We start from the raw sequence: 26,550 nt of genomic DNA on the forward strand, positions 1-26,550 counted from the left end.
TTTTTTTTCATATGCATTATCACATGAGAAACCACAGCGAGTTTAACGTGATTTATTTTCCGTAAAGAAAGCCTGACCTGCTTTAACACTACCACCACACAAGACAAGAGAAGAATACAGTTTCCACTGAAAACAAAAACACTCGGTGTGGTGTCAGTCGCCCTCTCAGAGCCATCCAAACCAGCAGCTGCAGTCTGGTCAGAAACCAGGCTCAGGCATACTGCAGGTACACATGTCCATTTAACTACAGACACTGAAGTTTTGGCTCTAAGAGTCTGCAAATAGTGCTAAAGATGGTGTTTGCACACCATAGGAAAGCTTAGTTCCCCCTGATGTGCCACACCAAATACTGTAGTAATGTTTTAATTACTTTGAGAAAGCAAATCTGAGGAAACCGGCATACTTTCCACCACTAGCTGAATCAAGTGGAAAAAGGTGGCAGGGAATAAGATCCATAAACTTCACAAATCAAACCTACCATCAGGCAACACCCTTCTCTAAAAGATGAAACAATTTATCCATACACAAATACTGTGGGATTTTTGAAAACTTTTTATTTCAAGCATTCTGGAAGGGCAGTATTCAGTAACAGAAAATATACGCGTTCAGAATTCTTTCTCAATAAATAAAGGTAGGAAGAAAATAGGAACACTTCAGTGACATTTTCTTGAAACCGAATCAACTTTTCTGCTGCCACGGTACATCAGGTTAAGCCTGAAGCTGAGGTTTTGACCAGCATGAATTACCTCCCTCCCCATTACATTTTCTATAATATGCTCCTTGTAGAAGAGCAGTATGTTTCCAACCAAGGAAAGGAGAAAATCACACACACAAGCATGAAAAATGCATCAAAAAGTAGTCTCTGAGTTTTGCCAATGGTGCAACATAAAGATTTATGTATTTCTAAATGTAACTGCTTATGTGCTTATGTGGAATATTTAAGTAGAGAATGGGGGACACTGGTAATTTAGATCTCAGTGCAGCTTCAGTCAGGCTCTGCCTTTACAGCTGATACACAATGAAAAGGGTGTAGGCAAAAGATGAGAAAGAGGAAACAAATGAAGAAATGGCTAAACATTCTGGATCTAGAAGCCACAGAAGTGGGAAGTATTTCTGACAAGTACACACAACCTAAACTTGCCTGTTTCTCTTCTCATTTTTTCCCACCCTTTTCACCATAAGTGAGGTGGTATTTGTCCTTTTTTGTCACCCTCCTCACTACAAAGAATTTTCCAGCCTTATCAATGAAAGTTTATCTCAAAATTGACAAAGTTAGTTTATAAATTTTATAAGTTTACAAGTCTATAAATTGAAAGTTTATCTCCTAATTGCTCTGATTAAACGAATTTTCTCTTTAATTATTTTTTCTTTTTTGTAAGCTATATCAATATTTGTCCCCCAGTGACATTTTCCTCCATACTATATCTTCTTCTGATTTCTCTTTTCACCTCCCTCCCTTCTTTATTGCCTGTCTCACCTTCACTACTTGCTATTTCAGCAAGTAGACTTGCTTTTTCTCATAAATAGACATCCCCTGTGATCTTGCCCTGCCCCCACCAGCCTCTTTTCTTTCTTGTCCTTCACACCACACCTCACTTTATGGTTTCCTCCTCCGGTTTGTGGTTGCTTCTTTCATTCTGCAGGTGAAAGTGCCAGACACTTCAGCATCATGATCAAGGCCAACCTGCAGTGCTCCGCTTCCAGGCATCACAGCACTTCCAAGATATATGCACTGAACATTTGGCAACATTTTAGGGACCACAGCCATACATCAGGTCGATTTTGTGCTTCTCCAGAAAAGAGAGAGAGAGCTGGCAGAGAAGCCTGGCCCTGTTTACAACCTCCACAGAAAGAACACAGATGAATCTAACTACACCTTGGGAAAACACAAAACAAAACAAAAAAAGTGTCTTAAAAACATGGGTTGAGATTTGTCACTTAGGTAATTTAGCACACTTCACATATGTAATTATTTCTTCTACCTCTGTGGGCCTTTTACAGAAATTTGCATGAGCAAAATTTTAGATTTTATGCTCATCAAATTCTGCTGCTCATCTCCCTCAGGAAACCCACACTCCACTAGTGATACTGTTACTGAGGAAATTATCCCAGAACTGTTACCAGTGAGATTACTTTCTGGTTGAAAAGTCCTTAATTTTGAAGGAAAAACCCAATATAAAAAAAAAAAATAAGGAAAGAACTGCTTTTAGTTTACATTTCTCCTCACATAAGATTTTTAAGTAAAAACAATGGCAAAAGGAATACCTCTAATAAACATCAAGTCACCAATTACTGGTGTTAGTTATAGGTCTTATCCATCTAATGCAAACCATACACAATTTTCCTCAAGTGTGTTTGAATCAGATCTATAGCACAACTTTTTTTTTATATCTATAGTCCCAAATGAACCTAGTTGGAGGGAAACATGAAGCATCATTTCAGGAGAAAACAGTGTAAATTGTGCACCTACGGAATAAAGAATGGGAAGAAGAGGTTGATGAAGGCTTCTTCCACTTGACATTATAACGAGATTGGGAGGTAATTATCGGGAACAAGATGAAAGGTAAGAGCAGGCAGAAATAGGATAAGATGCTTAATTAAAAACAGAAAAACAGACATCTTTCCCTGCAGGCAGGCATCATTACCAGTTCACGTCCCAGTTCCTGTAGCAAAATCTGGAGCCCTCAGACCCAGATTAAACACCAGAGCCTGACGTTCACACCTCACGTGGACAGACACCTCTTTTGTGCTGCTTTAAGTCTCCTCGTATCATGCTCAAACATGAAGAGAAGGGATGCATTCCAACTGGTGTCAGAGAGTGACCTTTTGCTATATAACAAAAAATTATCCCAATTTTGATTTTTGTTATGTGGACAGAGAACTTGATATTGGTGGAGGAAAAAAAAAACAGACGGCCACAGATTCACACCAAAAATAAGTCACACAGGTAACTTTCTTCCAGGTTACTCCTTATATTTAAAATCCTTGGTTGTAAGCTGAAATCCTTCCATGGTGGAATCAAAGTGAGAAGTTTCTGTAATAAAAAAGAGATTTTGCTGAAATATCACAATAGTGCAGCCTGTAACAAGACTTTAATGGTTGTAAATCTGATCTTCAGTCTAAAAAGAGTTCGTCTGTCTGATGATTTACAAAGTCTATTTCTCTCTTTCATACTTAGCGGTTGATAACTTTTTGAAAAAGAGAAAAAGAATGGAGAGAAAGCAGACAGAAAGCATAGGAAAAAAATTTAAAAATGCAAGAAAATGCGAAAAGAACACCCAGACATCAAAACTAGAGATAGCACAGACCTAGCAATCTTGAGATTTAAAAATAAGGAGAAGAGTGACATGGTGGACATGTTCTTTTATATATTTTTTAAAATTTCCTCATATTTATTATTTTTTTCTCTTATTTTTCTCTTATTCTTTATTTCCTCTTACTCCTGCTACTAATTATGATCTCTAAGTAAATTTTAGGCCAGGTGTTCCTGGAAAGCACTGTAACAGGTAGATGAGTTTTTCTGGTTATAATTTTGGGTGCTTTGGTGCTCAAAGCTTTGGGAGTCTTGATTCCACCCTTCCTATCGCTTCTCATTCACCACCACTGACAGCGCTTCTCTGATTTGACCTAGTTGCCAGCCACCTCACACTTTCAAGCAGCTTTCTGCTGCCTTACATGCCTGGGAAGTGCCACAGAGCACTTTAGGAGCATCTGGTGGTACACAACAGGCCTGCGCACAGCATCCGCTCAAGCGTGGAGGTCTACACATGGTATGCAAAGCAAGTGCACGTCTGACCTGCATACAGATCTGCACTAAACACACAGCCTTTTTCACACCAGCAGTTCTGGTAATTCTTTACTCATTTCATCTTCAAATCCATCCCACAAAATGTTCAGTTTCCAACCAAGACCAGCTTCTGCATAAAGTTCCCTGCATCGCGCTACCAACACCTGTAGCAGTGCAAGAGCAGGCTGTGCAGCTTTAGGAACGAGCAGCTCTTTCTGCTCTTTTCAGAAGCAGCATTAGCTAATGCAAATTTAAACCACTGATGAAACTGAAGTCTGATGAAGTTTCCTATTATTCAGCACAAGCAGCTTTGTCTTTTGCCTGTCCCAGGCATGTTTTGCTGCACCTTACCCTGTGGACTGCATGGCTCTAAGAATTCATTTCATCCTGATGGTCCAGACTGAACACTTCTTGGATGTCAGCTCTGTATTGGATCATACAGCTGACCTGCTTTGCTCTGGCTGCAGAAGCACTGCGTCCAACAAAGGGAGATGACAGCAATATCACAGCCAGGAAAGGGAGGACTGATAACATGTATCATCAGGAGGCATGTCTCACCAAAACACCTGCTCTGCTGTGCTGTCCTGGAGGAAACGTCCCTGCAGGGAGTTACTGCAAAGCGACCTCTGCACTTCAAACACAAGCATGCCAGCTTTTATTTTGTAATAATAAACGCAGATAAATGCTTAAACTGCAATCAGCCTTTGTCATCCTGTTCTACATTTGTATCGGCATCTGGCACCGCAGGTTTCTGGCCTAAGGAGACCTACACACCAAAATAACATGCTGTTTTCACTGATCTCAGCATTTTTTATTTTTAAATCGGGATCTCTTGCTTAATCTCCACAGCAAATACTGATGTACTGCCAATGCTGCGACAAGGAGCTCTCAAAACTACTTGAGATTAACTCTGTGTATTTACAGAGGAACACCACCACTGTCCACTCTCGCCTTTCAGTAAGAACAGCTGCCTTATGCAACATTAATACAGAAGCAAGATCATCTGGCTAATAACTAAGTTGCTCTTGGCCAGTAATGCTTAGTTATTCTCAAATCTAATACCATCATTCCAGACCCTTTAGCTCCCCGTTTATTTTCCATGATTTAAATATCTTTCAATAGAAATGCATCTGCTTTCTTGCTTTTTTTGAAAAGAAGTTCTGACATCTGATGAAATTTAATCCATGTCAACATTTAGAGGTGTTCACTGGGGCAGTTTTACAACCACTCTGACACCATTCTGGGTAAGTTTGCCCGAATCAGCAACCAGAAAATATTGATTATGGGGTAAGGAAAGATGACCCTATCCCTCAAAACAGGTGTCAGGTCCTATCGATAACCCTATGAGATGCTTTTCACAGACATTTGCACTTGGTTGGACCATATACAAACTCATCTAAGTTTGCTAGCCCAGCAGAAAACTTTCCATTTATTTCCTGCAGATTAGCACGTTAAATTACTCCAAGGCATTGCAAAAATGGCACGTGGAAGCTCAGTTGCAGAATTTTGTTTCACAGCAGCAACTGGGGTCTGGCTCCCCAATACCTGGGGCTGAGGATCGCTGCCTCTGCCTGCACAGCAAGCAGGAGATGGAGGCTTTAGGGAGCAGTGTGGCAAAGAGATACAGCAGAAAAAGATAAGGGAAATAAACAGTTTACTAAATTCAGCAACCAGATAAAGGTATAGGCAATAAGAGTGAGCAGAGCTCTTCAAAAACTGATCAATCTTATTTCTTTCAATGGATTTATATAGTAGCTTATTACTAACAACGACAAGTTCAAACAAAGAAAGGGATATGCAGTAGAAGAACCCTTAAAAATCCTAACAACCAAGGAAAAAGATATGGCATATGAGTGCAGAAGAACTACAGGTAGGAGAGAAAAGCAAACAGGAGAAGCTGACATGCAGAAGTGGGGCAGGTTGAAATAGCAGGGGAAAACTGGCAGGATGGAAAAAAAGTTAGGTTTTAATCCACAGTGAATATTCAAGACTTTCTTAAATTCATGCTTTGGGTGGAGATAGGCTGCAACGAGCAACTCACAGAGTAATAGGAACTGTGACATTACTCACTACAGACCACCACAGTAACCAAGCTGCCAATGAAGTCCAGCTTTTAGGCATCCCAGACCGTTGCTTTCACTTCACTGGGCAGATTTAGATTTTTAGTTTTTAGTTTTTTAGTTTTTGAGGAGGAAAAAAAAAATCATACAGCTTTAATAGCAAAAAAAAAAAAAAAAAAAAAAAAATCCCCACTAAGGTTTAAAAACAAAATAAGACAAAAAAAAAAAAAGCAAACAAAGCCACAAAAGCAAACACACACACACAAAATTCACCTCAACCCTAATCTGAAGAAAAAAATCAAGTATGTTGGTTGGTGCTAAATGCATCTTAAAAATTATGACAACTAATGTTCTTTAGATGTTTGGTCAAATATACAAGAATTAAAACATTTAATAACTTGGTCACAGGTGTAACTGATTACCTTTTCCTTCATGCAGGTTTTTTTTAAAGATGGTCAGTCACGACTGAGGAAGCACAGTATCCAGACAGCCACTGCCAGCATAGCTTGTGATGTTCTCTTCTATGAGCCCTTGAAGTAATTCTGTTTCTGGAAGCGTTTCAGGAGCATCTTCATTCTCTTGGCAATTTTTATTTAGATCTTCAAGGCTAATAATATCATCTAAAAAACAAACAAATGCTAACTGCAGCCAAAGATACAAATTATATAAAATAATTTCAGGGATTACGTCAGGATAGAGTATTTGTAGAACAAGCTTCATTTCATCAGAATGCTCATTTATTTTGCCCCCTGAATGGCCAATTCAGGTAAATTCAAATACACCATTTTTTCCAGGTTTGTCTCTGACAGATGTATACACCTATATATTTATATATGCTACTTTTCTGCTTCCTCTAAGCTCTCCAAGTGAAGAGCTTCCTTTTCTCCTTTTTTTGATTAAAAACCCCTCCTATTTCTGACACCAAATCCAAGCTTCCAGCAAGCAACTATTGTGTATTTTAATCTCATTATGCACTTTATATTAAATTATACTAAACTAATATGGCAATCATCCGTAATCTACACACAGGAGGAATTAATGTGTGCCAGAAGTCCCAGGCTTCCCACGGACCTTGATAATGTTGCTGTTCAAGAGCCTCACTTATTATTACAGTGGCAGTCTTTGGCAACCATTATGTTGAAGATGTTCCATTTTTCAGAGAAAAGTCTAAAGAAAGACTTTTTCATGTTAAATTTCCTTCTGATCTGGAATCGGATAAACTTGAGCTAAATATTTGATTAATGCTCTTATGGGAAAGCCTACAACACAAAGAATTTCAGTACGTGAATCAGGGAATGTGAAGCGATGGCTCACAGAGACTGCAGCTCTGCCATACTGTGTACGCAATCAATGGAGACACATTTAGTTACCATATCCTACTGATTTTACACAAAAACGTGTGTTGTCACTCATTCGTGCTGAAAATCTTGGCACACTTCACTTCAGCATTAACTATTTTCTCTGATCTACAAGTGCTTTATACAGGTTTTGTATCACAAAGTAGACTTACCAGCCAAAGCGTTTCCATTTTGCAATCCACTGGTTTTCTGTTTCTCCTAAAACAAATAATAACAGACCAGAGAAGAAGAGAAAATATGCAACAGAAGATTTTGTTATTCTGAGACAGAACAAGGTCCATATTCTATTTTACAGTCAGTAATTCATTGTATTTACGGGATTTTCCTCATTTCCACTACCAGCAGTACAGTGCTCCTTAAGTAAAACCAACCTTCACAAAGTAACAGCTACAGTAGGAAGGAGCAAAAAAAAAAAGAAAAAAAAAAGTAATTTGTAGGTAAGTTTCTGATTAGACAAGGAGAATTAGGCTGCTGCCAATCATTCAGAGTGACTTCTCTGCTACAGGTCTCGGTAGAAGTAGCCGTGAAGAAATTAATGCTAGTGGAGGAGGATGGCACTTGCTTAGATGATAAGAACATAAGGAGGAGAACAATTAGATATGCTAGGTTGTATTTAATTAACGTAGGCCAAGTCAGGACAATAGCATCAATGAATTTTTTTTTAATTTTTATTTTTATTTTTAAATCTCCCTTAGCTACTTTGTATGTATTTGTGAAGCAGACCATTCAAAATCTGAACCCTACCAGGGCCTGGAGCTGGTTCTGGAAATATTCAAAAGAGTACACAAAGCATCCATCTCCTCACGGTGAGTATTAAAAAACAAAGCAAACTTATTAGCAAGGAGTAACATCTTGCTTCATGAACTGAATGCTTCCTCTTTACACCTGGAATATTGGAAAGCCTTCCGAAATCCCCTAAAATTCGTACCTCCACAGAGGTCTTCCACAGTAAATAGATCATCTTTGAAACTTTCCAGTCAAGAGGAACTACATAATCATCTGGCAACAAGGATTCTGCAGAAGAAAATATTTTTGCAGTTGAGTGTTCAGATCTCTTCATAGCCAAAATATATCACTATAGTTTTTGCAGACTTAAGTACGTAGACATTTTAAACTAAGCAGATATCTACATGAGCCAGCAGCAAAGTCAAAATTTAGGTTTTACAGAATCTAGGGCCAGTGCATGGGAAGGGGGCAGAGATTTGGTTTTGGTTTCTTTTTCTAGGCAAAGGCTTTCCTACCACGCTTAAAGCTCCCCCACACCCTCCCCTGAAACACTGCACAAACGAGACCAACAGAAAGCTCTCAGCCTGTAAACAAACAAACATTAAACAAAATGCTACAAAACAAACAAAACAAACAAAATGCTTCTAATGTTTAATTACACTTTTAATTACTTTCTAATATTTTAGCTGCAACAACTCTTCACTGTTTAAGAAGCCGAAAAGAGATCCTTTGTAGGAGAGCAGTCTAAAATATGTCCTATGCTTATACAACAAAAATCTAAGAAAATAAATCAACTAAGTCTTTCATTTATAAATATCCAAGGACATTTACTTGTCAAAAAATTTTCCCACAAATAATTTCAACAGAAATTGACTGCAATTGCCAGTCAGGTAAAATACTACAATTTGACTGCGTACATCAATAAACAATAGCCTGTTAATATATAACAGGCCACAAAAAAAAAAAAGCACAAGTGTTTTTGAGTTTGTGGGAGAATTACAGTAAAATCAGAATATGACCAGTGCTCTGCATTGAGCATTCACAGTTTTAAGGGAAAAAAACACAGCAATTACAAGCTGGCAGAGCTTCAGAGAGATATTAGGAGGGCTTTGTATTTTCTTAAAGGTTGCTTCCAAAGGAAACTCATCTAAACACCAGAGAAATTCACTCAGAGAAGAATGACATTTGATGTGCTACACAGTAAAGTGTTTCTGAATGCCTGTTGTGTTTTTTTTTTCTGTGTTTTTTTTTTTTTTTGTTTCCTTTTTTTTTTTTTTCCCCTGGCAGATCACTTTTTTAAGTCATGGCCAACTCCAGTCCCTCCTAGACAGTGGCATTTAACATCAGACGTGAATGCCAGGTTTGGAGGAGAATAATATTATATATATATATATGAGAGCTGAAGACTTCTCCAGTTCTTCATAGCTCTGTTTAGCTCTATATGCAAATGCTTTGGTGCGTGGTGCCAAGCTGAGATAAAGCAGCACTGCAGGTTCCTTGGGCACCACCCCAAGCCTGGTAGTGCTGCCAGTGGTTTGCCATCGCTTTTCTGACATGTAGCAATACCACCAACTTTTACAATAAAAACAAAGAACCTGGAAGTCAGTTTTGGTGTACAGACAGAACATAAGCTGCTCTTCAGCTGTCTGACAACTTTCACATGAGGGTACATGGTTAAGTTTAAATTCTATTGAAACAAACAGGTGTAAAGGCCTATGTGTTCAAAATCTGGTCTGCAAAAAGTCTCCTTGTTTGCTAAATCAAAGTTACTGTTTTTTCATAGACTAAATTTGGACCAAGAAGTTGCGGGACTTTACACACAGGGAACACTGCTCTTTCGTCACGATGCACTGCAGTGATTTCCAAACATGCTTCTTGTCGCTAACTACAGCTCTGGAGCCATGTCCGCTTGCAGTAATTTGGACATCACGCTTGCCACACACAACTCCTTTGAGGATTGATCCTACCGCTAACTTAAAATGTCTAAACTGAAAGTACAAAAGTACGACAAGTGGAGGGGTCTGGAAGGCAAGCGTACTGTTGTGACACTTCTTAATCACATGTGATTAAAAACAAAGCATTGCCTATTAGCAAATACATGCCATAAGTTTGATATGCACTTGGAAATTAAATTAGATTCTGGGATAGCTTTTCAACCACATCTAAGCCACACAGGGGTCTAGGAGAACTTCGCTAAACAAAGAAAAGGGAATGCTACCATATTCACCAGGCAAAATAAATAAAAAAAAATCTAACATGCAAACTTTATGTAAAAGCACACATTTTGTGTCATGTCTTCCACTTAGTTTTGTAATCAACACATTGAAGTCTTACTCGGTATGGTGCATTAAAACACCAACAAGAGCTTCACGCTTCGGATTTAAATGTGCTAAGCAACTTTTACTACAGAGACTGCACATGTGAGGCCAAACCCAATGGGCCCTTGGACAGACACTGAAGATGACTTTGGTTTAAAAAAATAAATAAATCACCAAAGCAGCAGTAATTCCTCTCAATAGGGTTAATATGTCATTAATTGTTACCTGCAATGAAAATGAATATTTAATCACACATACATATACATAAATATTTATATAGCAGTAGTAAGAAGAGTATTACCCAGTGGAAGACCTGGAGAACCAAAGAGCTGCACAAGTTGAAACGCAAATCCTATTGATAAGGGAAGTCCCAGAAAGCTGGTTTTCATAGTCACATCTTGAGTATCTTCAGGTGGAAAGGCCTCTGATGGCTCTGAATCATCTGTTCTATGTGCATTTTCAACACAGCTTTCCAATACACGAGGATCTTCTGGATATTCAGAAGGGACTTTAAGAGAAGACAAAATATCTGGTTGTTTATTCGTAACCTCCAAAGAGTCGTGTTCATTCTCACTCGTTTTTTCATCAACCACCTGCTGTTGCCTAGGAGTACTAGCTCGCTCCTCCTCTGTCCTGGAAATGACACAAACACTACAAGAATATTTTGGCATAGGAGAAGATTGTCCCAAATGGATACATGAAATATCTTGTAACAGAGAATCCACATCAGGGGTGGGCATGGAACAGGGAGCCTCCGGGATACTGTAAGGTGCAGAATATTCCAGAAATTCCAGGTTTTGTTCATGTTCCTCTCCAAAGACTTGGTTTAGAAAGCTCTTTTTCTCCACTTCTACAACACTTTTTGAGGGACCATCATCTTTTAACGGGACTTCCTTCCCTCCTGCCGTGCTACCAGCAATCTCTCTTGGTACATTAAACTTTGGTGCCAAGTTGACAATTCTCCTGCGTCTTTTCCTCCTCGATGCAACCAGTGCAGCATCATTTTTTGGAACGTTTACTTCACCTGAACCACGTGGGGAGGTGTTTCTGGATTCCCCAAGCAAACCCATGTGCATTTCACCAGCAGGAGATCCCAACAGACCATTGCTTATTACATTACCAGCTTCCTCAGTTAATGGTACCTGGTGGTTTTTCTTTACCAGTCCTTTGTTTGACTGATGGCAGTTTAGCTCTGTTGAATTGTTAGTATAAATCTGATTAGGTTTCCTCACATTTTTTTGTCTTTGTTCACCTACAAACTCATCCTCAGACCAAGAAGAGATAGAAAATTGTCTATCAGAGCCCAGCTGTAATTTCTCGGTAGATAAATTAATTGAAAAAAAAGTCTGGCCATTAGAGAAATTCTCTTCTGGTTTTAATGCACTTTTATTGTCTGTGTTACTATCAGGCACATCATCATTTAGTTTTGAATTGGAACACATAGATAATTCTCTTTTTTCACCATTTAAACATAACAGTTTAGCTTCCATGTCAGGTTCACATGTAATTTTAAGTTCTTTTTCTGTGCTCGACAGCAGGCTGTTATCTTCACAGTTGCACTTTGTTTTTTGGATGGAATTTTTATCATTGTTTATTTTTAGGGAACTGTTCTTGCAAAGATTTTCATCGCGCCTTTGATTTATTCCCTCAACATCAAAAGCATTTTTGGTTAGGCTTACAGTACAAAAAGGTTTTACATCTATTAGAAGTGAACCGTCACTTTCTACAGGCAACTCATTTTCCAGTGCACTGCTGGACACAGCTGAGATCTCAGGCACAGTGATGGGAGACCCTTCTTTTGAGAACCTTGCAAATTCTTTAAGGCTTTCACGGTCATCCTTCGTCTGTTCTTCACAACCTGTTACTGGATCCTCAGGACCTTCACCGAATGTGGACAAAGACTTTCTGTTTTCTTCTTCTGATTCATCCTCCTCACTTTCTGATGTTTCCTGGCCATCTGCAATGAGATGAGATGCTCCACCTAACTTTTTCTTCACGATTTCTGTACGATTGCCTTTCATTTTTTTGCTTCTTCTTCGCTTTTTCCCTTGCTTTGCTTTTGTCAATGGGTGCCCGTGGTTCTTCTTTAAAATTATTCCCCTATGTGAAGAATAAATATATATATTTCAGGATTAAGATATTTGTGGTGTTCAATTTGAAGGTTATATATTTATGTAATTATGAAAGTCAAACACAGACCACCTACTTTTTTAAAATGGTAAAACCTCAGATAAGAACTTTAATCAATTAAAAAAGTACACCTTGTTATTCAGAACAATCTTGAACATTTTAAATTTAAATAAATATAGATCCTGCTCAATGTATTATGAGTAAACACACTTATTTGGAAAAAAATATTTCTCATTTTATTTGCAACAAAATAACACAGTACAGACAAATTAAGTCAGTTGCAGGCAGTTATTTAAAATTATTTTGGTCTGAATCTCTCACCAAATTCAGCAGATAGCAGCCCTAACAATGACTTTTCTGAGATCCTGCTGTTAAGTCTGTCAGCAACATAACCCTGAAATGAACACAAGTGAGAAAAAAAAAATGTCTAGAAGTCTAACTTCTTCCAATGCAACCCTTAAAAGAAATCAGGTTCGCAAGGCTATGTTTCATTGATTATTGTATAAATCAGGGATACGCTGCTTTTCTGCAATTCTTTTCTTTAACTCTTTGTTCAGGATGGTACTTCATACAGCACACTAACCAAAGGAGTAGCTAGAAGAATCACAGGGTAAAATTTGCCGTTTTCTGGGCATTCATATCTAACATGAGCTGTTTTAAGTAGAGTATTCTGAAATCCTCAAGAGGAAAAAAAAAAAAAAAAAGGGGGTGGGGGGTTGAGTTTGTGTGCAGAAAGCCAGACACAATGGCAGGCAACTTGGGAATTAAGGTCACCTGCAGAGACCTACCCTTACCCTTTACTCATTCTTTAATTTTATTCATTGTTAGCACAAGAGAAATTCCTTCAAAACAGCCCCACAAAGCCGACTTGCTCCATTTGCTGGGCTGAAAGCAGCTCAGCAGCCTTCTAGGCCTCTGTGTAGCCACAAAGCCACTTACCAGAACTGGATTCAAAGGCCCCAGTGCCTTGATATCACTGCAAAAAGCACTGTGGGCCTCAGAAAATACCTTGTTGGATAGCACACACATTTTATTGCCCCAAAATGGCATCCAGATGAGACATCCTTCTAACAAGTGGGATCTCCTCCAAGTTGTGGTATTTAAGTCTACACGGTGCTTTCCTCTGAGTAATGAAATCTGACTTCCCCTTTTACAAATCAGCCTATCTTCAATATGGGATGTTATGGCTTATGTGGAGATGTTTAGTTAGCCAAGATAAATTTTGCCCATGATGCATTCCCTACTCTAAAATATGCTTCCTTTCTCCCCAAAGAGATGGAATGCCACAAAAACAAAAGAAAAAAAAAAAGCTTTAGGATTGGAGAGATTATTTTCTTAAATGTAACCTATCTAGTTGTACTCACCACAGGACATGTTTTAAACCCTGACAGTAGCTTTCTTCCTTTTGAAAGGGAGCTTTTGAAAGTGCTTTTTAGAGAGAAAGTTCTCTAAACCATAAAACCCCTTACCAATGAGGTACAAAATAGTATCCTATTTTTGTTTTGAATGGGGTGGGGAATAACACATCAGACGTGAGCACCAGTTCCAAAATAATTCAGTATTGTATCTAATGGACCCTGTGCTGCCGTTACCAGCCCTGCAGAAATGACCACCAGATGGCCCAGGGAAGGCTGAGATCCAGAAGTCAAGGAGTGAACTTCTCCAGCTTTGGTGTTAGAGGAGCTCCCCTCTTGCTCACCACCCACCTCTCCCAGATGAGTCAGTGCTGCTGTCCATAGAAATCAACTTTACTACAGATTCAAGCATGTTGCTGTTCCCTAACTCCTTGTATATCTGACAACCCTTTCAGGATAACCCGGACAAAATCTTCCCTAGGCTACAATGGCACACTAAGAGCTGTGGAAGAACTGCAGAAATGAGGAAGAAAACTGAGGCCAGCACATTTATTTCTTCTCCTCACCATTAATTCTGATTCAGGAAGCAAAATCTTACTGGAGAGGATTCACTTTAGACTGCCAGAACAGCAGAAATACATCCACCAAATCATGGGAGAAGAAAAGTGGATAATCCAGAGGAACCACCAGCCGCTATTGCACTGAAATTGTTGCATGTCAAAATAATGATGAATGCAAACATTGGTTCAGGCTGGTGATTTAGCATACCTGGAAGTGTCATTTAATTCAACAGTAGCATTCAATAGTTCCTATTAAATACAACCACGACATTTCTATATGTTGGAAAAGTAAAGGTTTGGGGCAGTTCAGTGAAACTAGTTTTCTAAGGATTCGGATTTTCTAAAGAAAGGTCTGAAACAAAAAGGGAAATGGTGGGCTCCTGAATGCAGAATGATAAACTTTATTATTCAGATCATTATTATTATTCAAAATAATAAACTTTATTATTCTTCACTATTCAGGCAACTAATTCGAAGAAAATACTACCCCTACGAAACACTATAATGTACTGTGATGGCATAGCTGAAATTTCCCTGCTTAGGGTATATCCAGTATTATGTCTCTTTGCATGTAATAAAACAAATTGTCTACTCATTTTCTTTATTTTTATCTTATTCCTCCTCTTTTAGTCCGCCTACATGCCCTTTTGAAGAGTTTTCCCAACTGTAAAACCATTTGGCACACAGCGAAAGTTTGAGAACCAGCATGGACAGAGACTTCTCTTCTTTACAGAGGCATTTGCTAGTAACTTTTTCTAACGTACACACAATACACTCAAGGGGGAAGAAAAAAAAAGGTGCAGTTTCAGTTTACATTTTGCCATATATTATGTATTTTAAAAACATATTTAAGAAATGCAATTGTTTAGTAATAAACAGATCTGAAAAAAAGTAATAGTATTTTTGCTGAAATAGGAACTCAAAATACTTTGAAATTTCTCAGCCTACCATTTAGACAATATTAAAAGCTTTTTGCCACAACTCTATTACACGTGACTTCAACATGGTAATTTAATGCTCAAAATAGCAATTGCAGCCTGAGAGTCAGTGCTCCAATGACACTCTTTACCAGAGAAGCAAACACATTTTCATGACAGCTGTCTGTGGTAGAACATGCAAAGAAAATGATTTAGACAAGTTAGCAATGCTTTTTTCTGAAAAGTGGCAAAAATGGGAAAAAGTATTTTTTTTAAAGTTCATTGTAACAAACTTGAGCTCTAACATACACTCAAGCTGATGTCTGCTTGATACAAAAAAAAAATAAAAAATGTCTGCAGGCATTCCTGTAATAAGGCATAGAGGAATTGATAATTAAAAAAAGCAATTCCGCATGACATTTAACAATGAGGTACATGCTCTCAGAGAAATTTACACCATCACTAATCTCCAAAGACTCCGGAATGGATTTTCACTATCAGAATTACAGCAAAGCTGCTTATATAAAATGGTATCTACTGGGACACACTCCACCTTTCTTACCTTACAATAATATATAAAAAGTATACAAACACTGTTGAATTAATGTCGAATGAACTCCTTGTGAGCTAACTTTACTTCAAAAACAAAGAGAAATGGTAGCTATAACTTAGGAGTAATAACAACAAAGAGATAAATTTATAGTGCCAGCCTTCTTAGCTGTGTATCACAGAACCACAGAATGGTTTGGGTTGGAAGGGACCTTAAAGCCCACCCAGTTCCAACCCCCTGCCATGGGCAGGGACACCTCCCACCACACCAGGTTGCCCAAAGCCCCATCCAGCCTGGCCTTGAGCACCTCCAGGGATGGGGCAGCCACAACTTCTCTGGGCAATACCTTGCCTTTACTTAAACGAGTGCTAAAGCTGCAGCTCCTCTAAGCCAAATGGAACATTAGTATTAGGTGATTAAGGAACTGGAAGAAAAGATATGCAAAATAACTTTGAGCCTGGCACCTTCCTCAGCAATACAGGGCTTCCTGAAATTCCATCAGACAGATGGGCATCCAACTTAGCACTTTAAATCTGTGCTCTTCAACAAGTCACCCTTTCGTACTTTGGTCTAGACGTTGGCCACACACTTCCTATAAAACAGATCCTATGAGGAGTGGCTGAGGGAGCTGGGGTTGTTTAGTCTGGAGAAGAGGAGACTCAGGGGAGACTTCATTGCTCTCTACAAATACCTGAAAGGAGATTGCAGTGAGGAGGGTGTGAGTCACTTTTCATAGGCAACAAGTGATAGAAAGTAAGCAAATGGCCTCAATTTGCACCAGGGGAACTCTAGATTGGATCTCAGGAAGAATTTCTTCACGGAGAGGATGATCAAGCATTGGAACAGGCTGCCCAGGGAAGTGATGAAGTCCTCATCCCTGGAGGTATTAAGAGACATGTGAATGTGATGCTTAAGGACACGGTTTAGTGGTGGACTTAGTAGCATTAGGTGGATGGTTGGACTTGGTAATCTTAAGGGTCTTTTCCAACTTAAATGATTCTGTGATTCCGCTACCTGTCTCACCCACTTGCCTTACCCTCTTTTTGGGTGGATTTAGCTGCCTGAGCCAGCATGAAAAAGAAAGCAAGTACTTAATTCTGTTGTTGAGCTGATTCAACCCACCAAAACAAGAAGTAAAATAAGTGGCTAGTTAAGATCAAGGACGTGGTAGGAGCAAGGTAACTCCTTTCAGCAGCAGCAGCATGTTGGGGTGCCTCACAGCCCACCTTATAAAAATTCACCATTCCTAAGAAATGTTTGCACGTTCCAGTGTTGTAAATTGATGCTCCCCACTCCAAAATAGTAAAGATCCTACTAACTGGATTCAATCTAAAGAAACTCACTACTTCATCTCCCAGCAGCACTGCTAGCCGTGGTGAGAATTAAACAAGCATCTTCACAAAACGTGCTATTCTATCACAATGCTCCAAGGGCTACCCCAATCTTTACCACTTCTGCAGGACTGCTGTTTACACAGTTCCCCACAACATACGATCAGCCATCAGATTCCTGCCCTGCTGTAGTCCAGACACAAGAGGCATTGATCTAGAGAGTACACAGACAAAAGCATACAGTTGGTTTGATCATGCATCTCTTTAAAAGCTGTCCTTTTAACCACATCCATGTGCAAGTTCACCACTTCGTTTCAAAGTAAAATGAACAAACAAAAATACAACCGACCCAGAACTCCAAAAATCTCAACTGCCTGAGGTGCTAGAGTTAGAAATTCAGTTTTCATGTGATGGTCCATTCAGTCCACAAGAACTTTTGGGTGGAGTGATCAGACTGATCTTTGTCCTGCCCAGTTAATGAAAACCGTCACTGTCTTCTGACTGGAAGGGCCAATCTCCTCTTTTGGCCCTTTATTCATGGAGTATGTTGATCAACATTAAGGAAATCCATCCTGAATATACCCATTAACATATACACACCGAGCATATTTCTGCCCAGTATCATACATCTACTTCCTGAGCAAGTGAAACGCTCTCAACCTCATTTAGGTGCCACAAGTGTCTCACCTGACACAACTCAAAATACTACCAAGAGCATTAAACAACACAGAGACAACAGGTAGCAATGGATGCTAACAGAGAGGAGACAATGGTTTTTGTTTTACTGGATTTCTCTGCAATGTTAGGTAGGGCTCAACACTATAAAGCAAAAGAAGGAAAAAAAAAAAAGGACCAAATGAAATACTATAAGTGATCTGAATCCATCTTAAAGGGATGCAATTTTCATTTAAGCTCTCTCTCTGAACATTTAATGTGGATGCAGATGTCAACAGTACGCACTGGAAGTATAGCACAAATCACATTTGCAAGTTTGATAACATTCCTACCATAACAGCCCTGCTTCTTGGATAGTATCAGCTCAATCACAAAGACAATCTATTTGAAATTAATCCAGGCTAGACAAATATGCTGCTTTAAGAATTTGTTTGAAGACACATGAACTATTGTCAAATGTACACAGGTTAATAAAGTTGATGTAATCTGCTGTGCAGCACTGCTCCTTAATTTATTATTGATATAAAGACATTTCTGCACAAGACTTTATGGAACTCTTTCTAAAATAGGAAAGAAAAATCCCACTGTCCCACAGAATGGGCAATCTGTGTTTTGCATTATTTTCTGGACAAACCCTTGCACTATTATATATCTGGATATGAAGCAATTAGTTCTCACTAAATCCTAAGCACTTTCAGCAGTAGCAGAGGACACTTTAAATACAACATCCTACAAAGTTGATGGTCCAGGCTGGAAACCATCAGCAGAGGCACGCTGAGGTAAGGACTACAAATTAGCAAACAACAACATCCTTTGCAAATGCAAAGCCCACTTGACTAACATCCAATTCACAGATATTGAATAAATATGCACAACTATAACAGATCACCTTAAAAAAACCTCAGCCTTTTTCATTAAAAATTAAAACAATGTTAAGAGATTTATCATATAGCATAAATGTATATAACCTAAGCAGTTTGAAAAATACAAGACAGTATTGAATCTGAGTGGATCCCTGATTTTAGAAGAAATAAGATTTGCATTCAGAAATTAAATTCTGTGAGCTGCCTCACAATCCATTTCACAACTCCTCTCCCTTACAATCTACTGCTTTTCAGGCATGTGCTTATGCAATTCTGCTCAAGCAGCTCTGCCCATGAAAAGGCAGATTCGCTGAGGCTCCCATAAGACTGTGAAATAAAACAATGCAGTCCACAAATAAGACACTTTCCTGACACTAATTCCTGAAAAATATCCTCATTGTGTACAAGCCACTTGAAGTAAATAAATAAAAAGCACTATTTTTATCCCCTAAAAGAGAAACATATATTGTGATGTATCATCAGTACTTGGATACATAGATAAGAGCCGTCAAAACCAGAATTTAGTCATAAGCAAGCATAACAAAAAGGTCTTAAACTCAACGATCAGATTTACAGGGTGAAGCATTGGCCTTTCTTCTTGAGGCATATTCACACAGAAAACAGATCTAAAATGAAGTTTTAAGACACAACCAAAATTAAGCTGATGAAAACCACAGGTGGGAGTGTCAGGAAGCAACAGAGGCACAAGGAAACAGAATGGACTATTTGGAGGTATTCAATAACCTATTTTCTACTAGGAATTTTCAGTGAAAGATAACAGATTTCAGCTGTATTTAAAATAGCTTAAATCAACAAAACCATAGCAAAGACATGTAATTAAATATCTACAGCACGTACTGTACGTCTGAGAACAAAACACAAGAAGATGCCACAAACTTCATGAGGCTAAGAGAAGAATGGATGAAGAAAAACACATTGTATGATAGAAAGTACTACTGTCAGCAGAACAGAGAAAAAAATGAAAAGAATATCTGGGGGTGGAAGAAAATTAATAATCTCAGTTCTTAAATCAGCATCAGCTTGAGCTGAGGCATTAAAAAAAAAAAAAAAGAATAAGGTGTAGCTCTGTACATAAGTTGATAGTTCAGGGAAGAAAACAGAAGGGGGAAATGGCTCCATAATTACAGAGCAAATTATAGCAACAAAACACAGGATAGAGAAGATCATGCCAAGTCAGAAAAGCCCAGTTTCAGAATGAGACCAAAGGGGGGAAGAAAAGTTGCAAGAGCAATATAATAAAACAGTAACAGCAAACATTAAGTACCCAACCTATAGCCTAGATGATAGCAACACTAACATTTAAATATGTCTAACTGCAGACACTGTTGCTATTGAGAACAGTCACTATGTATTAGGCTTAATCTGCGCATCTCAAATGCTGTGTGAAATACTGAAAGCTACACAACACTCAATTATAATGTGTATTTTCTGGACAGTATTGCATTAAAAAAATAATAAATAAAAATAAATCTCAGTACTTTGTAATACTGGCATCCACTTTTAACTTACTATTTGCAAGTAGTGAATCTTTCTCCTTTGGTATATCATGCAGACTAAGAAAGATACGGGCTAAATAGCTCTTTTGATATTCTGGACACTGCTATCACTATATCCATTAAAGTAGAATGATTTATGCTAGAAAGGGCTTCTGGAGATCATATGGTCCAACATCTGCTCAAGGCAATACCAACTTAGACCTTGCTGCTCAGTGCCTTGCCCAGGCAAGTTTTGAATGCTCCAAGTGTGGAAAATTACACAACCTCTGGGAAAACTCAGTCTCTGTCTCATCACCCTCACAGTAGATTTTTTTATTTTTTAGATCTAACTGGAGTTTCCCATGCTGCAACTTCTATCCATTGCTTCTCATCCGAGAAGAGCCTGGTTCTACCTTCATAGCCTCTGTTCAGCAGAAGCAATATCTCCTCTTGAGGCTGAGCAGCCCCAGTTCCCCTCAGCCTCCCCCTGGGCACCGTGTGCTCCAGGCCGTGACCACCGTGGTGGCCCTCACATCCTACTGGGAGCAGGGAGCTCAAGGCTGAGCCTTCTCAGCAACAGCACCACAACCTAACCAGCCAAAAGATAAACTCATTTCATCTCTTTACAACTCACTTCTCTTTAGAGAAAGTTAACCCATAGTTAGCTCTCTCTGCTCACAACAAAGACTCTCCTCAAGATCTAGGGCCAAGAAGGGCAGCATTATGGACATAACCTAAGTATTCACTATTAGAAACAAGAACCCTGTCTAGACTGTTGGAACAAAATAAAAACAGGATGAAACCCCAAATTTTAACTATGCTTTAAATATATACATATATACAATGTGATTTATTCTCCCATATATAATGCAGTTTTTCTGCATGGCCATGAGCAGTCTCGTAACTACAGGTTTCATGAAGTGAAAATAGTCTGCAAATTTTCTCAGGTATACTTCATTGAATGTTTAGAGCATGTACCAAACAGTTTGATCTATAATCTGCAAATGTAGCTCAAATATGTATGCCTGTCTTGCTTCAGGTAAGAATCCAATGCCTGTGTTTTTGTTTTCATGAGTCCTGGAAGGCAATGTGATCATCAATGGACCATGTGATCAATGGACCAATGTGATCATCAATGGACAATGTGATCACATGGTCCAATCCACTCCAAATCAGTCCCATGAGCCATAAGAAACTCCTCATGTTAACAACGAGGTGTGAGAAAGCTGTTCTGAAGTTGTTATACAGGTTAACAGTTATCTGTGGTAACCATAGGTTACCAAACTGATGGGTAAAAGAATAAAAATGATCACAAGTATCATGACTGAAAGGACAGACAAACAGGATTATAGCCCCACGACTAATTTCTAATGATACAATAAACTCCTTGGAAATATTATGCCAAGTTATTTAACCTGTCAGCTAAAGCAGAACATTTTAGTCTGTCAGTAATTTGAGAGAATAAACAAAATCTTCTGAAGAATTAATGTTTGTTTGTTTGTTTTTAATTAGTAGTTAGGCAACATGTTCCAAAAGTCATGCTCAGAAAGTATTTGTCTAGTATGTTTTCAGAAAATCCTACAACACTCACAAAGTTAGTATCAGGCCAATATTTGAAAAGGACAAACAGGACGACCAGATAATTATAAAGCAGCTACTTTGGTACTAGTTTGGGGGACCACATGAGAAAAGTTGATGCTGAATTTAAGTGACAACTTAAAAATGCAAAAATATTTAGAACCATGAAAAGGCTGCAAGTATGACTGATAAAAAATTACTTCACAGACACAATACATGCTGACTTGGCAGAACCTGGCAGTGTCACAGCAGCACCATATAGCAGTACATGTTAAATGGTCAAGGACAGCCTACCTGAGGAAGGAAGAGGCTCTCGATGTGGAAACAGCATTATCAGCTAAAAGGAAACTGCAAAGACCCATTCCAGACGCAATACTTTTCAAATACTAGAGTTTTAATCTAACAAATAAAATCTCAGCAAAACCATACTGCTCTTGCTTTTATTTCAAAAGGATGAAAAAGTAAAATATTTTAGAAAGGAAAAAAATACTGAAAAAACGTCACTGTAGAAACAGTGAGGTGAAACATTTCCACACGTTTGACTTATATGAAACAGCTGAACACTCTTAAATTCAGTATTTGATTTTAATTGTACGAACTGCATTTCAACACAATGTTGTCTTATTTCTATTTACTGGGAGGTGTAATGCAGGCCTGTTTTCTTTTGTATGGAAACCCCTCAATTCTCAACATACATCCTGTTGTCTCACCCCCATAATGTACAGCAAAGAGGGAAAGAATTCCTTCCAGGAAACGCGCTTCCTAGGATGAAGCAGGAGTTCAAACTACAGCTAGTTCATACAGCAGAGTTCATACACAGCAATGTGAAATTACAAAAACACTTTTTTTTTTTCCCTAATTCACTGAAAATTAATCATACTGGTCAAAAAAAAAAAAAAAAAAAAAAGCCTGACATCCTAAATTACATCATGAAAGACAGAAAATAATCATATACAAATGTTATGGGTCTCATCCCAGTTAGACGAGCCTGATCTTCAGTTATCTATTAATAGAGAAAGAAATAAATCTACAATCTCTGTAGAATGTTTCAAGAGAGAGAACAATAAAGACAAAACCTTGGCTTTCTTCATTAAAGAAAAAAAGCTTAAAAAAATACCCTGCATAGTAAAATAGATTAGACTGAATATAAAAAGGAGATTGGCATCAGAACAGAAGACAGAATTCCTAATAGGACACCATTTAACACCTTTTTTTTTTTAAAAAAAAAAATAAAAAAAAGTTTTTACATTAGAACTTCTAGTGTTTTAATCATTATTAATTAGATGCAAAAAATAAAAGGCAACCACTAAATCACTTGTGAAAGCTTTTAATACTTTAGGAGATAAACTAACAAGAAATATAGCAGCTAGATTAAGCAATAAAACTAGAGCTCTTTTATTTTTTTCCCTTTATAGCTATATATAATTCTGTGTTGCTAACCGCTATCAAATTATGTGTGTTCTGCAGACGAACTCTGATTTAAATTTCATGCTTCAAAGAGTGGGATGGTAAAGCTACAGCTAAGTATCTTAACTCTTCTGTTTAAATTTATTTACCAAACCTCACTAGTTTGAAGTGTGCAGGAGATACCTAGAATCTGCATTTGTAACGCTATTATTTCTTCATACGCTATGAACTAGCAATTTACTAAAAATCAAAAACAACAGAAAGCCTTAATTCTAGGTATACTGTTAGTATGTGTGACAAATTAATAAGTGTATTGCATAAACGCTATGCTAGATAGAAAAAATATTTAGAGCCCAGGTCTAATTGAAGAAGGAGTTCTTACATTTCTCGTATGTACTTTTTGACAAAATAAGTCATTTTCTTCACTTGTGAGGGAGCAGGAGAAATTCGTCACCTGTAAGGTGTATTTCACATCACCTTTTTGTTTTTATTTATTTTTTAACATATGAATATTGTAGTGTAATATACCATCATGGATGAAAAGAAATCAACTTCTCTCTCAGATACACACATATTTCTAGTTTGTAGTTTAAACCCTCATGAAATATATATAATGAAACAAAGATCATGTGTTACACAGTAATTGCGATTTCACCTACCATGGACTTACCTTGGAATACAACTTTATCGATTAAGCAGTTTACAGTAAGTATTTGATACTCCGACATGTTGCAAAGCTTTCTGTTCTTGTTACATATCCCTTGCCAGATAGCAAGCCTATACTGATCAATGTACTTCACATATCAAAAATACTCACCATCCATCAACAATTTATTAAAAACATATAACACAAATATGTGGCATCTTTTTAAAACAGTCCTAATTCCTACCTACTTACATACTAAAATTCAGTTAAAGAAAATGTAAATATGAAATAAAAACATTTCTTAAAAAAATCTTTCAAAAAACTGAAGACAGAGGGTACCAAAAACTATCATAATGCCAAATTTCAATAATCACCGTTTTTGTCATATCTTAGCACACTGCCTGAATATCACATAATTAATAAATTTCATCACTTTATTATGACTTAGTCATAATAATTATTATCATGTGAGTAAATAAAATGAGTCTCTCTAAAACCCTTTTATCTTCCTCTCAGTTGAAATGTAATTTATATTTAAATATAACAGCTTCAGGATACTTGAAGTATTACTGACTTATGACAAAGATTTCTATGATTTTCTTGAAACATGGAAAAAGATGACTATGAAAACTAAAATACAGTAAACACAATTGGTATGAATAATATACAACAAGATAATATAATTGGAAAGCTGCTTCTTTTTAACACAAACAGTAGTTCAATACATTAAGAAACTGTGCACTATTTGAAATAGATTATTTTTCAATTAATTAAAACATCACTGAAACGTGAAACTGCATACTTCAACTCTTGCAGTTAACAAAATCTTTTATGAAAATGTTCTAAATATACATTAAATTGTACAAATGTAGACATAAAGTAGTTGTATAAAACAACAGAAAGAGAATTCATCATATACCTTGACTATTAAGTTACTCAGACTTTAAAGATGAAACAACTTTCAGGGCCCACAACAGAAACTCCCAATAAGTTAAAAAAAATAATAATTTGCAAAAATCTGATGACTATTGCACCTAATAATAGTAATAATAATAATTTTAGTTACGTTCTCACATTCTCAACAAGCCTTCCTATTCAAGACTTACTCATTTAGTGCTTAAGGAAGTCAAACCTAGTTAGACCTGAAGATAGGTTATTTCAGCTAACAGGTTACTAGCAATGCTCAGCTGAATAAAAATCACAAAAGCTTGAAAACAACAACTGTTACACTGAACTACTAAAACAACATCGAAGACAAACATGTTTTATTGATACAGCAAGCAGTTAGAAAGCAAGAGAAGTGAAAACTTATGAATTCATCAGGTTTTTAAAGAAAATGGATAATAAATTAGTCAATCTCCATGCTGTCTCATTCATTGCTAAGCACTGAATAACAGATCACATTGCCTGTGCCAAAATTAAGAATGCAACATGGTTTTACAAAACTATCTCCACTATTTGTATTGAATTGATACTTCCAAGTACTTAGTTTTTATCCTGGATGAAAGAAATTGCGTAGAAAGAGCAACAAAACTGGCATTTGTAGTGAGAACATTTAGTTTTTTAAGTACAAAAAGAGTTGGTGGTGCACAGACACAGTCATATTCTACATGCTGCTGCCACTGAGAATGAATAAATAAATTAAAGAATTGAGGTTACAGAGTTTAAGGCTGGTGAACACTGTATTAGAAGAACGCTGCTTCAGCTGAGATGAGCTTCTGAGACAAAAAGCCAGAAAATACATGCCAATAGTTTGCCAATTGTCAATATATACCAATCAAAACAAAAGGACAATCCAAGACAAGTGTTTTCAAAAAGATCTCATAAAAGATTAGGAGTCTAAGTCAGAATCATTAAAATCAGTTACTACATAAATAAGCTCTTTTTCTGGGCGTTAATTCTGTTTTAAAAGCTATCTAATAGGACCTCTTTAAAAAAACTGTTCAACAGTTACTTGCTATATGAAAACATCATTGTCTTAAATTGAGGAAGGAAGACTGCTATACCTCATACTATATCAAATATTTTACTGAAATCAAAGTTATTACAACTGTAATAAATAAATATATATATTTTTTAAAACATTAAATGTACAATTTTATTTACATGCAAGTCCATTAAAGAAACAACCTCCCGAAGGGAACGGTCTTGAAATAGGCCTATTTAAAACAGAAAAACCACTACTTCATTGGAGGTGGTGATGTGTTTTAGAAGGGCACATAACAGATTTTTATAACTGACTGCAACTGTGTTACCGGCTACTGGAAATAGCGAAAGAATTCCATGAGTCTGTATTGCCTCCCCACCTATGTCTTCGCTGCAGAGGTGGCCTTTGTGTGTGTTTGTGAGGAGGTGCAACTGAATTCATGACAATAGGTATGGATATTTGATATTCGTATCGTTCCAACATCTGAGCAATCTTCTCACGAGTGACCCCATGTTTATTCCTCCTACAAAAATAAAAACTTAAATAAATTGTCTGGTATGTTTATGTTTACAGTCTTTAAGAAAAAAACTAATTTCACATTTTTTCTTCTTGCTTTTCATATCTATAAAAAACAGTTGTATTTTCCTGAATTACTTAGCAGTAAGCTTTAGATAACTGAAAAACATACATTAAACTAAGTCAAGAGATTGCATACATTTTTAAACTAAAATGCTGTGACATTTGGAATTTCAATTTCATTACATTGTATTCTCATTCTCCTAATAGTCAACTTGTGTTAAGGTTTATTTATTTTTTATTTTTTAACAATTCAACACTAAAAATGTTAAATAACAGAAAACAATTAC

The 26,550-nt window shown here is 37.3% G+C and overlaps 1 protein-coding gene across 9 annotated transcripts in view; it reads right to left on the reverse strand.

The window, feature by feature from the left end:
* Positions 1-532: 532 nt before the first annotated feature.
* Positions 533-26,550, reverse strand: part of N4BP2L2 (NEDD4 binding protein 2 like 2) — a 46,004-nt gene continuing 19,986 nt past the window's right edge. For 5 of the 9 annotated variants that reach the window (XM_068672867.1, XM_068672847.1, XM_068672839.1 and 2 more), the window contains 6 exons: positions 26,064-26,207; positions 10,551-12,349; positions 8,134-8,219; positions 7,358-7,403; positions 6,270-6,467; positions 533-3,034 (listed from right to left, as the gene is read on the reverse strand). In XM_068672867.1, the coding sequence (XP_068528968.1) occupies positions 6,307-6,467; positions 7,358-7,403; positions 8,134-8,219; positions 10,551-12,349; positions 26,064-26,207 (2,236 nt within the window). In that variant the 3' untranslated portion in view covers positions 533-3,034; positions 6,270-6,306. Of the gene's footprint in view, positions 3,035-6,269; positions 6,468-7,357; positions 7,404-8,133; positions 8,220-10,550; positions 12,350-23,914; positions 26,208-26,550 lie in introns of those variants that run through there. The other 4 variants (XM_068672905.1, XM_068672911.1, XM_068672857.1 and 1 more) reach the window with 3 other exon arrangements.

Source organism: Anas acuta, chromosome 1 (genome assembly GCF_963932015.1).
Source record: "Anas acuta chromosome 1, bAnaAcu1.1, whole genome shotgun sequence".
In the NCBI taxonomy this organism is placed as follows: domain Eukaryota; kingdom Metazoa; phylum Chordata; class Aves; order Anseriformes; family Anatidae; genus Anas; species Anas acuta.